The following is an 18,346-nucleotide window of genomic DNA, read 5'->3' on the forward strand; positions in this document are numbered from 1 at the left end:
GTATTAGATGTAAAATAAAGCTAAATTATGTAAGTTTTTAGGCAAAGTTAAACAATTATCTACTTATTTAATTAAATTTAAATAAAATCTAAAAAAGAAATTCATTGAATAGTTTTTGGTAAAAATAAGTTAAACAATCATGTAATTCCTAATATGTCCATTTTATTATATTTAAATTAGTATCCCCTACCCAAGCACCATGAAATTATATTTATTAATAAATAAATAAATATTTAAAATTTTAAAGTATAAAATAAATAATAATTTAAAAGTTAAATTGACATAATTAATGAGTAACAAAAGTATTTGGAACATAAAAATAAATTGAACTTATTCTACTAACAAAATTTATAGTCTGCATTTCATATCCGCTTGTAGTTGATGAGTAAATAGTGTAATTTGAAAAGGTTGAAGGATGAATTTACAATTCTAACAAATTGTAAAGTTAAAATATGGAATTGATATAATTACAGAATTAAAATGCAATGTCGCAAAATCAGAATGATGCGTGTATTATTTACCTGGCGTTCTTTCTTGCCTATGGAATATCAAACTTTGGATCCAACTTTGCAATGGTGGTGGCGGGTAGGCGGAACTTCTTGGTATATATAATATATGCATAGGAAGAGGCAGCATACTCCGATCCAATAACAAACTGATACTTATGATAGTACAAAGGGTTGGGATGGATTAAACTGGACTAATTGAAGGTAATACTAACCATTTTGTGCTAAATCGTTAATAATTTTAATATTTTCGCAAAGAGGTATAATGTCTCGTTCAAAAGGTCAATACAGTGACCAAATATTTATGCTCGAAAAGATTTTAACCAAACAAAACTCGAGTTGAACTTGAATATCTTAATTCTTTTTGGTAATTGACCCGTACTTGAGAGCTTATCGAAAGAAAGTAAAAATCTAAATAATTTTGATAACTTTCATATGCCCCCACCCAAAAAAAAGGAAAAAGAAAAATAGAGAGCAGTAAATACTAGTATTAAGAAATTCTTTTTGATTGATGAACAAAAAACGCACACATACAGTCTTTGAATGCAATTCATTTTTTCCCCACAAGCACACAGACCAAGAGTAAATTATCTTCTAACTCTCAGTATAAGACCTCCTCCCACGCCTACCTACTCCATCCCCACATGAACATCATCAACATTCAACAACATAATCATCATCCTGGTAGTACTGTATCTTTAGACCCTTAACCTTCTTTACATTTGGTTAAGGGTCTCCAAGATTGTGCCAGACGAGCTCCTCCTCCACGTCAATTTCCTTCACCCTTCATTCAGAAGCTCCAAATTCACAGAAAAACTTATTTAAGACAAATTCACAGCACACAAATATAGGAACTCAGACAACTGCAATTGTCTGGTTTTTCAACAACCTATTCATAATAAACTCATGCAGGACATGATGCAGCTACTTTAATTCCATTGAGCAAATCAGAGTCCATCTGCCCCATAGAAATTCGGTTACTCAAGTTGTCCAGACAGTTGCTGCACATAACCCAAAAACTCCCTTAGCTCCTTCAGGATTATAAGCTTGACTTCCTAATCCACACTTTTTATCCTCTTTATGCTCTGTAATCCGTTTCAAAGCATCAGTAATGAGTTACTCAAAGCATCTATCAAATCATAATTGTACAATCATTCCCACAACTACTGATTCAACAATGCAAAGCAGCAGAAAAACTACCCAAAAAGAATGGACAAGAATTTCCAGGATATGTCACAGAGCACCATATCTCCATTTTTACTTATTATATCATAGCATATCTCAACTGCAAACTCCTGGAAAATCTGTTAGACTAACCATAAAGCTATCTTGGCTTTATGGCAATCTAACTTTCAATTGTAATTTAAGTGATATATATATATATATATGAGAATCATAGCTCATAATTTTTAAAGTCGAAAGATACAGTTGGGTAGGCTTTAGATAAGAAAGTATTGCATGATAAAAAACTTAGATGGCGACAAAGGTAGAAGTTTTCAAAACAGTAAACCATATGAAGCTGAGAAGATCATGAATACCCTATACAAAAATCATGAACATAATCAGCAAAGTAAGAGGTCTTTAAGCCATCTATTGTTCACATACTAAACATTGCCTTAGGAAAAGTACCATAACCAGTGCAATGCTACGGTCCTATAGTTTTCTATCAGCTGTGAAACCTCAATAATTCTGGCATTATTACACAAGCTTGATTACAAACTTCAAGTGAAATGCAAATTGTGCATAGCATTTGTGCATTCTGAGAGATGGAAATATACGGGATGCAACCAAAAAATATGTGGAAAACAAAATTAGTTCAGCAGCAAATAATTAAGCCAAACCTTTGAACATATAACCAACAAAAACCCGGGCAGAAATAGAGACTCACTTGTATGTAATCACAAGGGTCAGAGCTGTTTAACAACTGAACAATGTCACCGTTCATGATTAAAGGTATCTAACAATTTTCTGATCACCTTTGCCTGTGACTATTTTGGCAATTAGGTCAATTGAAAGGAGTAACAACTCCAAGAATTAGTAAACCTTGACGAACTTGAGGCATTTAAACAGATCAATACTCAAGCATTCACCTGAGTTTGCCTAGCAACTTCAGGGACTGAATCAAGCCCACCCTTCTTATTGCCATGAAATGACTCCTTGTATTCTTTCAAATACGAAAGGATATCCCAATAACCCATCAACACTCAAGCATTCACCTCGACTTGCCTTGCTCTTTCTTCAGGAATCAATGATCCAAGCCCATTGTTCTTACTGGCATGCCTAGGAGCCTCATATCCTTTAAAGTACAGAGGATTGGATGTCAAAACCCTGAGTTCAGAATGTTCATTGATCTCCAAAACCTCTGGAAATTTATCACCACATAACTTAGACATTCCCACATCAACCCTTATTGCACGGTTGCCACAAATAGCATTAATACCATCAGACTGAATTGTATGCCCCATGATCATCCTCTTCACCCCAGGAATAGTCTCAAGCACGTGCTCAAGCATCGAACAATCACAGTCCTTGGCCAACTCATGCGAGAAGCTTCTCAGCCAAACAATGGAGTTCCTTCCCCTCACCAACTGATTGGCTACCTTCTCCTTCACCCCGCGAATCCAATCCCTAACCTCCTCATTCACACGTTCCAAGCCATAAAGAACGTGTTTCTGCAACAACCCACCATGAGCAAAAACTGAGTCCCCCACTACAACAACTGTCTGGTTTTTCGACAAGAATCTATTTGCAATCAAGCCACTAGGCCTCAGAGCAGCAAAACGAGCCCTAGCTCCATTCTGAAACTCCTTATTAATCCTCGGAAACTCATCAGGCACGCCATCAAATAAATCCTTAACCACAACATTTTCATCCATCCCATCACACCTCTTCTTCATAGAATTCCCAACACATTGCCACACTCCCCAATTCTCGAACTCCCTGAGACCCTCCGGGGTCACATACCGGAAGTCCCCATCCACATTCATGATTTCATGATTCCCATTCATGGTAATAACCAGACCACCAGATTTGGCAGCCTCCCTCTTCAATTTCTCGAAGAAATACAGCAACTTAATCTCATCTCCCCCTCGATCAAAAATATCACCAACCTGAACAACGGTGGTGGAGCCGCCAGACCAGCGATCCTCTGGACCGATCAAACCGGCGAGCCTCAAGGCCTTCTTGGCCTTGGGAAGGTCTCCGTGGAGGTCACCGATGGCAATGAGACGTGTGGGCTGATCAAATACAGTTTGCAACGGACTATTACTGTCCTTAATCGGGTCCGGGTCTGGAGGCAAGAAAAGGCCGCCGCTGACGGAGAAATCGACGAAAGTGTCAATGAAGGAGGAAACGAGGGAAGGGACAGTTCCGCAGTCGACAGCCGAGTTGCTGCTGCTTGGAGGCTCCGTATTTGCCATTTTTCTACTTCTTCACCCGTATTACTTGTCAGAATTTCTGCAGCGGAGGTGTATTTCGGAGGTTTCGGCAAATGGGGGAGGAGTGACGAGGAAGAAGGGAGCTGGGATTTTGTTCTTGATTTGCTGTGCAAACCATCTTCCAACAAGGGAAATATCTTAGACTTTTCAATTGAAAAATATTTTTAAAAAAATTTCACAATGGGTTAATGGCATTTTACCTAATGGGGAACGGCAAATGAGTAAAAAACTATCTAAATAAAAGAAAATAGGTACCCACCTTTTGAATAAAAAGTTGTGTTCGTATTTATTTTTAGCACTAGTTGTCGTGACACTTAGTTTTTGTATGTATATAATAAATAATATTTTATATTTTAAAATATATTATAAATAAAAAAATTATATATAAATCAATAAATCATATTTTATTTTTAAAAAGAAAAGAAATAAACAAAGAGAAGAAAAAGAGAAAATAAACTAATGAGTATTATAGGCATAATAATAAAATTAATGTTATGATGTTATAACTGCCGTTTGTGATATCAAAAGATATTCTTTTTATATAGTATAGGTGATAATTGTCATTATATATATATATATAACATTTATTGTGTTGATGGCAAAGGAAGAATGTAATTTAGTATGTAGGGTTTTAAATAAATAAGTAGAGGTAAGACAAGAATTAGCATACAAAAAATGAATTACTAATTACACTGTAGAGGAGTGAATTGCATAAGAAGTAAATAGTATTGGTTCACTGAAATGATTTTTTCATTTCGTTGTCCTTGTTTTGTGCACGCGCATAACAAAGTTAGGATGGTGGTAGACAATTTTTTGGAGGAAGGTTAATGATTCCTCCATAGCTAATAAACGTGTAGAATATGAATCTATGGTATGCATGATTAAAGAGCCCTTATATGCTGTCTTTGGCCTTGTTTATTACTCTCCTTCTGACTGATTCCACCAATGTGTACATTGTTATTGTGTTGCATGTATAACTGAAAGCTCTTATGTTGTTGTCTTTGGTAGACAAAAAACATAATCAGCTCTTCTATGACTAGCAAAATATAAAAACAATGTTGAAATCATTAGAACAAACTAAATTGCCGCCATTTAGGGGGAAATGTGTTTGGTTTCAAAAATTTTTAGGAAATGTTTTCAGACAACAGCCTTATTTTCGAACCTGAATCATGGTCTGCCGCAGTCCATTATCCAGAGGCATAAACCTGTTATTATTTCTGCAACAAACTTGATTTCTAAAAATGAAATGTTGAATCAATATGCCGTTGAATCTGCCTCTCCTGCTCCAACTGCTCCAGCTATGCAGCTTTCAATGTAGTTGTTCCATCATTGCCAGTACCAACGTGCCGTCAGCATCTGCAACACCCAGGGATGCCCAGCTGCCCATGTCTCCTGATGAAAATATTCAACCAAAAGGCAAGTACATGGATGACACGAACTCTGTATCTAGCCAGGAAAAAGGGGGAGAAGTTGTCCTGGATATCCAGTGAGCATTGGGCCGGGATGCTACTGGAATGGGCAGGCAAGAGTTTCCAGGTGGTGAGTCTGAAGAACAAGGCGATCTGTCGATCAAACATACCAACTGCAACACCAGTATACAGGGGTGGTTCGGTTTCAAATTAGTAAGTAAAACATATTATTGATTCTTTTACTTTGAGTTCATACATTTTAAACTGTTTCTTGCACAAATTGTGATAGGATGGGAGACCACCTACTTATGTTGAGCTGTTTGAGAGAGGCTGGAAAAAAGAAACGTGAAACATGGGGATAGAGAAGTTCAGCTGCGATAGCGTTCCTTCTCCATCAAGTCTGTTTGCTTGTTCGACTAATAACTTTGATCAGTCCTGTATTCCACCTTATGCTTCTGACCAGGATGAGAGCTTCATAACGAGATTATTGCCTCTACATTCGGGAAAAAAGCTACTTTTCGGTCTTGTTAGTTGTTTGGGCTTTCTTGTAAATGAATACAACTTCATTTTGAATTATTTTTATTTTCACTATAATTAGCTTAATCAAAATTTGACATTGTTGTATTGCACATGTAGAGTTGATACTAGTGTTTTTTAAATTATTCTAATGAGTTAAAACTATTAAATTAGTCTTGCAATTTTATATTTTTCATTTTTTAAATTCTATTCTTACATCATTTTATATTATTATTACTATACTATATAAAATAAACTAAATTACTGTGACTAATTAATGAGAATGTATTCTATTTTATAGTAGCAATATTCTATAAGAGTCTCATATTTTAGTGAAATAATTACTGTTCAGAAAGGAATTTCATCACTACAGTAACACTAAAATCATATCCTACAATCGTATAAAATGTCTACCCTCACCAATAATACTATGTATCAAATGTTGGATTCTTCCAACTTAGATAATGACACAATACAGTTCATTAATTTGCACTGCCTCCACATAACTTGATATCCAAAGATAAATATATGGGTGTAAGGCCTAAATTTATTAAAAAATAATAAATATGTACAGTATATCATTTATTACCTTTTTTGAAATAAAAATATTTCTATAACTTTGATTTTAATTATTATCACATATCAAATTATGCTCTTAGAATATAAATTATTTACGAGATATTTATAACTTACTCATTAATATAATTCTCACATCGATGGACTGATTAATTGAATCTACAGCCGTTGTTTTATTGGAGCAGAGACAAAAATGTTTGACGGCTAGACAAGGGGCAGTGGACATGTTAGTTATTAGTGCAATGAGGCAAGCTGTGTGTGTGTATAGCTGCTGAAATAAAAGCATGTTCATGTCGAAAAAATGGGGAAACAAACACAACCCACATGATCATTTGGACTCCGACAGAGCTGGATTTGCACCCCCCATGTCCACGTGCGCTGTATGATTCTTGTTTTTTTGGTTATTTTCTTTTAATTAGTAAGTTAATAAGTGAATCTTAGAAACTAAAATGTGTATTCTCAGAGATGAATATATAGTCTAATGCGAGAAATTTGCAATAATCATTGATTGTAAAAAGATGAAACATAAGTTGAGCAAAGTCAAATGGAAGTTGATTGAGAGAGCCGCAAACAAACAATCCATGTTAACTCCACATCCTTTATTATTGACCCTTAATTTGTCTCATGGATTTTTTTGTGTAGTTTTGGTTGCTCACCATCGATTTTATTAGTACTGATTTATATATGTATCAAGCTATTGAATAGTTAAGAATTTTAGACACGAGATTTTATTGAATAGACAATATCTTGTTCGTTTATAGTTACAACTCAAATTCTTGATATGAATTTTGAGTAAAATTTTTAAGAATAGTCATACATAAGGATATTTTTGCATTCTAGTCAAAGAAATAAGTCAAAAAAAAAAAACAAGGATTTTGTCTATCGACCTAATTATTATTGTATAAGAAAGTGATAGAATGATATAACGAATAGAAAATTAAGATCGTCTTTCTTTTTTTCTATTCAGCTAAGACTTGCTTCACTTCACTTTTAATTTTTAATATTTATATTGTTAATTCAAATCATTTTATTTTTATAATTTTTTTGCATAAAACTGAAAATATATATATATTGTAAATCTTGAGAATGAATGTTAATATATATATATATATATTTATTTATTTATATTAAGTATTGTTTCTAAAAATTATGATTGAAATAGAATTTCCAAACAATAGTATTTATCAATTCAAGAAATAATTATCTTGTGCCTCTAAAATAAATGGAAATTGGGAGGGATCGATTCGTTGAAAAAGATTAATGTGTGATATGATAGAAAACATTAATTAAAAAAAAAGTTAGGTAACCAGAAAGATGTCTCAAGTTTGAACCAAAGGCAAGTTATGGGACATAGAGAGTGACATCTCGTCTTTTTAGATGATAAGAATAAGATAACACTCACCAATTAAAATTTCTATTTTAAATATTATTATATTTTTTATTTTATTTGATATATAAAATTTATTTTATTTGGAAAAAAATATATATCAAATAAGATACAAAATAAAATAAAATAAAATTTGTTATAGAAAATTCAATCTGCACCACTTAGTCTCATCTCTGCCTCTCTAACACAATGATTAGAAATACAATATAACAACTAAAACCATACTCCATCTATTGATCTTCTTATTATACTATATATATATTATATTAATTACGATATCTGAATCACTTAGGATGTGCATAAATACTCGATATTTCTCCTCTTCTTATAACTAGGAGAATGAAATGTATGGGTATCAAATCAAACTCAAGTCAAACAATAAGAATTCGAGAAACTAAACAATAATAAAATCTTCGAATTGTCAATACATGTCGACAATACGATCTTAAAACGAGCATCATGTCCAGAGGGGCTCCCAGAGAAGTTCAAAATTGTTTTCTTCGAGGAAGCTAGTGTTGCTCTGGTAACTATGGGGACTACTGTTGAAATCGTCAAACGACTGTTGGTCGTGTTGGGGCAACGTTTGGGACGACTGTGCCATTTCGTCACAAATGAGGGCCATGAGATGGGCGTTTTGTGTTTGCATGTTGGCAATCTGTGCCTGTGCCTTGGCGAGTTGTTGTTGGAGTTCATTCACTTGGTTTTGGAGTTGGCAGATTGCACCGGCACAGCCGTAGACAGGGTCTCGTAGCCTTGCGTTGGCCTCGTACACCATGCTGCTCACTGCATCAGCCCTTTGTGCCTCTGGGAGTTCCTGAAGAGTATTGAATAAGAAACATTAATAATTCTTAATTTTTATAAAGTCCCGGCTAGAATAATATCTATAAATATACTTAATTTTTTCAAATTTTTAATTTTAAAAAATTAAATAATTAAAAAAAGATATAGAATATGATCTTATGAGTTAGATGAGAGTAGGAAGCAAGGGTAGGGTGGGATGCAAAGCTGAGTTAGTTGGATTTGAGGGCTTATCAAAATCCAGAGCATTAAGTGATTTATGAAATGAGGATGATGAGTGAGAGCAGTTATTACATTGTCCTTCTGCAGTTGTACATAATCAATAACGTCAATCAATTAATATACCTGCAACAACTTGATTATATTGCTGGCGCCAAACACACGATGAGCGGTGGTGAACTTGAGTGGATCAGTGGGAGGAAAGTAAGGAGCCAAGACGCATTTCTCCACGCATCGTCGCCGTAGAATCTTACAGGCGGCGCAAGGGCTCATCACCACCGCTGCAGAGGAGGAAGATGTCGACGACTGGGTCTGGGTGCTGCTCACTCTCGCCACCTCGTTTCCCTCCATATTCATTAACTAGAACTACGATGTCGTCGTCTATTTAGGAAGAAGAAGACCAAGATTGAAGAGAGGTGTACTGAGGTTAAGTGTATTTATAGGCAGCACAGCAGAGCAGAGACACAGCCGTTATCTTTGAAATCAATTCAAGGAAAATTCTTGGCCGTGTATCACATGTGTGATTGTTCGTTTTTTTTTTTTTTAACTATACATCAATCCCAATGTATGTTTATTACACTTACCATATGATTAGTTCAAGTTCGATCAGCCGAGTTCATACTAGAATTTTCCCTTAATTACAACTAGTTTTGGTTCGTTGCATATCCTCGAACTATTTCACCTCGTCAGGATATTCAATTTGTCCTAATTATAAATACATTTTTATTAGATTAAAAAATTATAGTTACATATCTTGAAATTTGTTATATTTTTACATGTAATTTCATTTGTTAAGATGTTTGCAAATTTTGACATGTGATATTTCAAAAAATCTCCATAAAATTCTAATGATAATTTAATTATTTTTCTGGACTAAATTGTATTTTAAATTGAACTTCAGCCAGTGCATCCCTAATCATTTTGTTGGTATCAAACTACTTTAAAGTAAAGATTGTCGATAATAAATTGATGAAAAAACATTTAAATATGACGACATGGGCGAAACGATATAAAAAGACAGAGAAAATAAACAAAATGGGTGTCATATGTCATTATCTATTTTGGACATTTTTATGGTATTGTAAAATTTTATTTAATATTTGTTCTGTTTTCTTTCTGTAGGAAAATTTAAGTACTTTTATACTTGTTCTATTGTATTAGTAATATAATTATAATTTTTAATTTAATATAAATATATTTGTAATTAGATTAAAGTTTTGGGGGCGTGGATTTAATTTTCTGGATCTATCAAGAAAACCCCACAAGAACTGATGAAGAAAACTAGAGTAGATATGAAGCAAAAATCTAGAAGTGAAATTCCACTTGAAAAAATAATAAATATTCTTTTTATTTTTTTAAAAAAAAAAGAGAGAGAAAATACGGATAACATATGTGGAAATCAAAACTAGTAAAGTACATGACTCACTCTTTTTATTTAATTTTCCACCAACTTTTCTAACCCTAAGGAGAATTTCTAGCCCTCGGATTAGGTGTGTCCCCACATTTGATTAAAACTTCTCCAACTCTTTTGGATCTTAATCCGATTGGTTTTACTAATACAACTCATGATTTCCATTTTAATATATGGAAAATTCTAATTTCATCGTATTTTAGACGAATTAAATATATTTATCATATGATTATATTCATAAAAAATAACAATTATATAACCACTGAACATAGAAGTTGAACCATAATTACCCAATTACCATAACATAACATGTATAGTTCTATACTATCTGTTATGGCTCAGAACTTTGGAATAAAGAGTGATACAATATGAATTATAAAAAATTCCCTTAATTATATTTAATTGCTTAAAAAATAACCAAATATTTTGATTAATTAATTTCATCAAGAATTTTATGTTCGTACATATTTAAAGTTCATTTATTTTAATAACTTTGATCAATTTTTCATTTATCTTCTTTTTTTATTCAATTAAATAAATATAATAAAAAAAATAAAATTAGCACACACATCGATTGTGCTCTAATTGCTAGTGCTAATTAAATGAAAAAATCTGTAATAACTATTGTTGATTTTAATAACTATTTTCGATTGAAAATATATTAAAGACTAAAATACCCTTAAAATGTACTTATTTTTCCATCATTTCTTTAAATTTTTCATCATATTTTTTTTTCTAAATTTTATGATTATTTCAGATTAATTCATTTTCTATCAATTTTAATCAATTAATTATTTAATTAAAATACATATAATAAAAATACAAATTATGTACAAACATGGAATATTATAGTAATTGAGAATGTGGGGGTAATTATGGCAGATGGTGTGCAACCAAAATGGAAGACAAGTGCAGTTTTCCTACTCCCCCAACCACCATTGGCGTACGTGTCGGTTTCAATCATGTAATGTAATTAGAAGGGAGGACTCGTAACGTGGGGCATCATCATGGTCATGGTCATGGTCATGGATGGGCAGTTCGGTCAGCCGCTTCCGCACCGCACATTCACTTATTTGCTTTTGTTGTTTCCTTCATTTTTTTTTTTTTTTTGGTTTGCACTTATCTACATCTATATTAAAAAAAAATAAAATCATTTTTACCTATTTCAATTTCATTAATATTTATATAGATTTACAAGACTTTGAATGAATATAAAATAAATATTATCATATAAAACTAATTATATATCATTTTTTTTATATCAGTCCTTATGATACATTTTGTAAGTACATGATATTTTTTTCATTAGAAAATTTCATATTTAATTTTTTTTCATTGATCCGAGGACTATTTCTAAAGAATCCTTGTAAGCAACTTATAATTCTTAGAGGCTCTTCTGTTTTATGACGATGATTAGAGTCGAAGTTTTAAAGAGTGTACTTACTATTCATCAACTCGTAAAAATCCCACTTTTTCTAAATAAATTAAGGATTTAATTTGTGAAGTAAATGTGGATTTAAATTTCTACGTAATGTTCTAACTTGAACGTTGATTGCTTCATGTGGTCAAGTTTTGATTTTTTTTATAGTATATTAACTGTAAAAATCCTCACGACATTCATAACACAGGCGCAATCCTCCTTAGAGGGTTTGTGGGGTGTTATCTCTATTTTTCCTCTTTATAACCAAAACTAACAAGTTAAAAAATTTTTTGTATGATTTGAGTAATACAGTATCCATCGCTTTCCTATGTTTAATATAAAAAAACATATATAAACATAAACCTAATTATATATATATATACACACACACAATAGTCATGATTCTATTTCTTGACTCTTCTTACTTAGATCCAAGCAAATGACACAAAATTTCCAAGTTTTGTTCTAACTTTGAAAAAAATGTTGTCCCAAGTTGGAAAAATATCATTATGTAAAAAAAAAAAGAAAAAATCTCACTCTAATTAATCCCACTTATTCAAGAGTTTCCATGTAAACTTGCTATCCTTTCTTGACTTTACAGTCGAAGCAGTTTGATCAGGTCTTCAATATTTCTTCATCTTGCATGTGAACCTGCCAAAAAACAAATACAGTTGTAAGCTTTTTATTTTTAGTTTTCAGATATATATTTGGAGTTATTCTTTTTAATTACTTTAAATTGTGAAAAATATATTCATTAATTTTCAGCTATTAACATTGCAATTAATGAATACTTGGCAAAAGCAGAGATATTACATGGGAAATTTTTTATTTTATTTTTACTAAAATGACCACATTTTGAAAAATGAAGTGTGTGTGACAAAAATATTATTTTTGATGAATAATAAAAAAATATTAATAATTATAAAAAATAATAATAATAAATTATTAATATGACCAAATATTTTCAAAAAGAAGAAATAAAATTGGGCAGTCTAAAATTGGTACGATCAAAAAATTTTCTTCTGTAGCAGTATAGATTATGAAGAAGTGATAATATATGGAAATAATAAAATAAAACCAAATTAAAATTTCTAGAAGACACCTGGGAAGCAACTTAAGCTTAACATTGAAAAATAGGTCCATTGGAAAATTTCCAGCAAGCTAGAAAGAAAAAAGCTTAACATTGAAAAATAGGTCCATTGGAAGATTTCCAGCAAGCTAGACAGAAAAATGAAAATTCAAATATTCCAAAAAGAGAAAATAAAAATAAAAATAATAAATAAGGAGTAGTATACTTCAACTGGTGTGTTAGTAGTGGGATAGTGAAAGCTAGGTGTATGTATAAATGTTGTCAAGTACCGTATAGGACTGGGCATAATTATGGCGTAATTAATTGGTCAAACATTCTACTTCCTACCCATTAATACACTTTTCTTGACACTCTGATTGTGACATATGGAAACGGACACGAATACAATATGATACGGATATGATGATACAAAAAAATTTTAAAAAATTAAAATACAATACAGCACTAACACAACTATATATAATATATATTTTTTATTTAATATTATCAATTTCTCCTAAAATTAAAATATGCAATATGAAAAATATGAAGACAAAATATAAATTTATTTTAAAAAGTAGATAGAAAATATTTTAATCATCCAAATTAGTTAAATTATCATGAGTATTTCTCGAATTTTTTCACCTAAACTTTTAGTTTGACTGAATTAATTCTTTTTATTATTATTATTATTATTATTATTATTATGCCCAAAACTCTTTTTTCCTAAAGTCACCCTATTTTTTTTTTTGAAATTATAAAAAAAATCCAAAACGTATTCAAAACCTGTAATCTTTTTCTTTTTATTTTTTATATTCAGAACGGGGATGTCATGTCCAATACTACACCAGATTATAGCACTTAAACCTCACTCTAACACCTTTTCCATAATTATGGAATATATACATTTCCACCCTTTTCTCATTGAAAATTACATAAACTTCCCATGCAAGTTTATATGTACGTACGGCTGTAAATAATGCGAGCCGAGCCGAGCCCATCACTATTTAAGTTTATTTGAATTATTATCAAATTTCAAAATTTATGCTTGAATTGATTGTCGATCTACTCGAACCCGAACGAGCTTTCATTAGATCAAACACGAGTTGAACTCGACTAATTTGATAATATTTCTTAGTATATTTTATTAATTCTGTACTTATCCACCCAATACTTTAATGTTTCACATGTTTTGTTATATGAGTATTTTTGGAGCAAATTTTGTAATGCTGTGAGTTATTTGATGTACATTGAGGTTGTATCTAAAACTTGAAGAAATCATTTCAAATTCCTTAGAATAAATCTATACGGAATTCTGATTTTCAAGCAAATATGAGAATCAAAGTAATAACAATGATCACTTTTTGTGCATTTATTTTGCAGCTTGTAAAAGCAGAAGTAGGTCCACAAAACTCAAGTCCCTATCAATTAAATTGCAAATATTAATAGAAAACTGTTTACATATCTTTCTATTTAAATTAATTAATTTAAGTACTTTAAAATATTGAAAATTTAAAAAAAAAACTTATTTGCGATAATAAACTGATAAGAATTTATTTTAAATATTTACAAATATTCTCCTATTTTTATTTTTTTTTTTTAAAAAAAAAGCTTATTATAAGTACTTATTACGAACTTTGTGAATGCCCTTGGGCCAAACATTCTTGACCATCATTATCACCTAAGTTGCATACCTAATTAATTTGTGTCCATATCCAAAATGTGCAACACTTGTCATTTCAAAACTGTTTTGGCATACATATTTCAAAATGGAAATGCATTTCGCGTGTTACCACGTGTGTGTATATATATATATTTGTTTTAAACCAAGATATATTCTTTTTTACCGAACAAAATTTAAATAATTTTGATTTCAATTATTATCATCGATCGACAATCAAAATATACATAAAAAACTGTATAACTGACACGTTGAGAAAAACTGACTATAAACTCTAAGTCTATGTTTACTTTAAATGATTGAGTCAGTTATTGTAAGATATCTAACTATATTACTCGTTTACTTGTAAATATTATGATCCGTTGTTAATTCCATAAGTCAATTATAGATCTTCATAAATATTACCGCACAAAGGTCTACGTGCATAAATTCATAATTCAAATACAAACAATTCGAACTTATACAAACAGACCCTCTTCGTCATCTTTCAAAAATTTATTGATTATGAATTTTGATGAAAGGGTAATTTTAAAAATTGATCTCGAACACAAACACTTTTCACAATCAATGCTCAACTAATTAGAGCCAACATTGGGTTCAATAACACATGAAAAATCAAACCTTTTTCTTTGTGGAATTATTACGTCGCAGTCACGTATCACGACTCTCTCATCTGCCCATTCTCATTAATTAATATATAGCTATTGAATGTGGTTTGAATAATCCAATTCTTGAGTCAGCAAGAATGAGACTTTGCAGAAATATCGATTGAATTTTGTATTTTAAAGTTTGTTAGAATTTTTGTTCCATTTAGTATATACACGTCTACTTATTTAAAAACTAAATTATTTATTTTATTTAACGAATAATTTTATACATGCACATGTGTATATTAAACAAAATAACAAAAATATAATAAATTTTTTAAATAAAAAATTCAATCCAAACTAAATAGGCCCATTAAATGGTTTGTTTTTTTATTGGGAAAATTAAGTCAACATTCATTAAAATTAGACCTAATTATAAACATATTATGCCTTTTATAAAATGATAAGTACACCCCAATTTACATTAATACTTTCTTGGAGACAAAAACTTATAAGTATACCCTTTCAGATAAATTATTATTGACCCCTAAAAAATGATACTTACAATTTTGCAAAAAGTAAATAATATTTATGTAATTAGACCAACAGTAATTTTTTTTTGGTGGATTTGAAGCCAATGAAGGAAAATGGGATGGATTGAAGCAATAACAAAGTGCAAATAGATAAGACATTTAAATTATTATTCTTTATATAATTAAAAAGAAAAAAATAGGACGACCAATATAGTATTTCTTTTCGCGTGTGATTGACTAATTATAAGAATCACAGTTAGATTTAAAGTTCATAAGTCACTCAAATTTTTTGTCTGTAACTAATATGTGGTGGTGGTGCTTGGCAATATCATCATTCCCTAAACTAGAGACTTGAGACGGCTCTGTTCCCATAGAAGACTCCAATTATACAAAATGCAGTGGAATTGATGTCCATTTTACAAGATATTGTTCGACTTGATTAAATCCTAACGATTTTTTTTTTTTTAAACTTCTGGCTGGGGAGATTACACTTTGAGCCTAACAAACGACTCAAGTTTTTCATCAGCAGATTATGGGAAACAACAATTTCAATAATTATTTTGATAATAATGTGATAAACAACAAGACAACTAAAGTGTACAACCAAACTAGAATTTTGATAAGGTTAATGACCAATTCCCCTAAGCTCAAACCTCACAGAATGTAGAATTTTCTCATGTATATTAAAGTGTTTGGTGGAAAAAACATGGGTTTTAATATTCCCAAAAAGTAATGATGATTCCAACACTGCAAATTGGAAGTATGAAGAAATGTTATTTAAATAATTAGGATTGGAGGAGAGGACAAGTCTGAATAATTAACGTAGAGGTTGAATTATTAATTACTACTTATCATCAAACTACATATCTTAATCAACCGTTAACTGTCTTTTCTCAGTCTCTCCAAAGTCTTGGTGGCTAGTTGAGTTAGGTCCGGACTTCACCACTTCACTACTCCTCAATTACTTTTGTTTCATTAATTATTTCGTTTGCCTATAATTTTCGTGTTCTGGCGGCCTTACGGAAAAATCACTTGACCACAAAAAAAGAATAATTAAGTGATAATTTTAATATTCATTAATGATATATATTAAGTTATAAAAATTTGTCATAAAGTTGTCACTGTAGTCAATTAGTAAGGCATGAATACTGATGGTGTATTGGCACTAAGTAATTATTATCGTTGATTTGTTACTATTTATTAATAATTATATCGTATCAAGAATTAAAAATAAAAGACATAGTATGACTATATAATATAGTGAAATGATGATTGATATTGGGCTTCATGGAACTGAGCCCAGTGGAATATCTGTAGGCCCAGCCCATGAAACTTCCACCTAAGCCCAAGTCCAAAGCAAAAATAATTTTATCTAATTTATTGTCTGAATAATGTGTTGTCTAAATTATTTCATTTTCATATCAGAATAGTATATCTACTACCACGCAGCCTTGTCGCCCGGAGCCGCCGTGTCGGCGAGTGTATTGGACTACCCGTCGCTTTGTATCGACCAGCATTTCAACTTGGAAGGGGGAGGGGGTTGGAGTTCGCATTTGGATTCGGCCATTCCTGAGGTCCCTGCTCAAAGTCAAAACTCTAAGGTGCATTTATACGAACAGCTGGTGTTCATTGGATGCTTTTGGGGTTGAAGTTTTTTTATTTTATAAATGAGTCCATAGTGCGACGTTTATGTAGAATTTTTTTCTATTTGTGCAGCGACTGTTTGCTTTTCTTTTGCATTTTTATTTAATTTCTTGGCGTTTTTGTGTACTGTGAAGTTCCCGCGCTGTGTGTCTTTCAAATTCCGGGATTCCTCTAATAATATTATCTTGGTTTTGAAATTAAGTTGGTGCTTGTGAACTACAGCGTCGGTGGATTTTGTATCGTTTAGTTAAATCAAGATGGTCATTGACGATCATTTCTTGTGCCTATGAGGCTTTGCGATTGTAGTTAGTGACTTTACTAGGACAAAGGAGAGAAGCCAGATATGACTTTACTACGATCACTCAAATACTTCTGTTAGTTTGTTGATTTTTCTCCTTCATTCATTCTCTTTTGGGCTGATACATATTGTTTTCAAGTTGGTAAATATACGTAATGGTGCTCCTGAAAATTGGTTGTGTTAGATCAATCCCATTGAAAATAATGTGTTAAGATAGTCTTTTCTTTTATTATGTTATTTCGGGATCAATAGATTTAAATTCTTGTTCCTTATTCTTTTCTCCTGAAATTAATTTTCTATTTTCCTATTGAAACTGGTCATTTTCGATAGGAAAGTTCGCTCTCTTCTGGTTCACGTAAACTACACAGAACTTTGTTCTTAGTGCCTGCATTGTAGTTACTATGAAGCCTGGTTTGCTTCAATGTCAGGGTTTTTGTCGCACCATAGCTAATACATCTGTCATTTGCAATTCTATACTATTTGTAGTTAACCAGCAGTTTGTTGCTCTCTTGTGGTCTGACAAAAGATAATTACCTTTATCAGCATTCATGCCTTATGTATAAAAGTTTATTTAATGCATTTATCATAAATCTTTTTACCTATTGAATTTAATATAACAGATGGTGGGCGTTTACTATAAGTCTGCTATTTTTACATGATATATGGTTATCTGTGTTCTTGAAAATATTTTGAAGAGATAATTATGGTAATCATGGTTATCTCAAAGCTCTATATCCATGGTGGACGAAAAGAAAATGTTCTTGTACTATATTTTGCTTACTTTCTTCACTTTTGGCATTTTCAGAAGCATAAAGGGTCTTATCATATCCTGTGAAGCAGATTATGGCACCAAGG

General features: G+C 31.5%; 3 protein-coding genes across 5 annotated transcripts in view; 1 reads left to right on the forward strand and 2 right to left on the reverse strand.

The window, feature by feature from the left end:
• LOC105170331 (shewanella-like protein phosphatase 2) lies at nt 1,019–4,085 on the reverse strand. Of its 3 annotated transcripts, none has more exons than XM_011091052.2 (2): nt 2,597–4,085; nt 1,019–1,591 (listed from the first exon to the last, which is right to left on the reverse strand). In XM_011091052.2, exon 1 carries the CDS (start codon nt 3,923–3,925, stop codon nt 2,711–2,713), a length of 1,215 nt encoding a protein of 404 aa, XP_011089354.1. In that variant the 5' UTR covers nt 3,926–4,085; the 3' UTR covers nt 1,019–1,591; nt 2,597–2,710. The 3 variants fall into 3 exon arrangements, with proteins under 3 accessions (XP_011089354.1, XP_020552549.1, XP_011089353.1); XM_020696890.1 differs by having other exon boundaries at nt 1,019–1,507; nt 2,395–4,085; XM_011091051.2 differs by having other exon boundaries at nt 2,395–4,085.
• LOC105170332 (LOB domain-containing protein 1) lies at nt 8,128–9,265 on the reverse strand. The gene is made up of 2 exons (XM_011091053.2): nt 8,975–9,265; nt 8,128–8,645 (listed from the first exon to the last, which is right to left on the reverse strand). The coding sequence occupies exons 1-2, from the start codon at nt 9,203–9,205 to the stop codon at nt 8,289–8,291; spliced, it is 588 nt and encodes a 195-aa protein (XP_011089355.1). The 5' UTR covers nt 9,206–9,265; the 3' UTR covers nt 8,128–8,288.
• The window catches only part of LOC105170333 (tRNA-splicing endonuclease subunit Sen2-2), a gene marked incomplete in the record, with an annotated part of 2,718 nt that continues 1,320 nt past the window's right edge, over nt 16,949–18,346 (forward strand). Inside the window, 2 exon segments of the mRNA XM_011091054.2 lie at nt 16,949–17,150; nt 18,297–18,346. Of these exon segments, the coding sequence (XP_011089356.1) occupies nt 18,335–18,346 (12 nt within the window).

This window comes from Sesamum indicum, linkage group LG9 (genome assembly GCF_000512975.1).
Source record: "Sesamum indicum cultivar Zhongzhi No. 13 linkage group LG9, S_indicum_v1.0, whole genome shotgun sequence".
In the NCBI taxonomy this organism is placed as follows: domain Eukaryota; kingdom Viridiplantae; phylum Streptophyta; class Magnoliopsida; order Lamiales; family Pedaliaceae; genus Sesamum; species Sesamum indicum.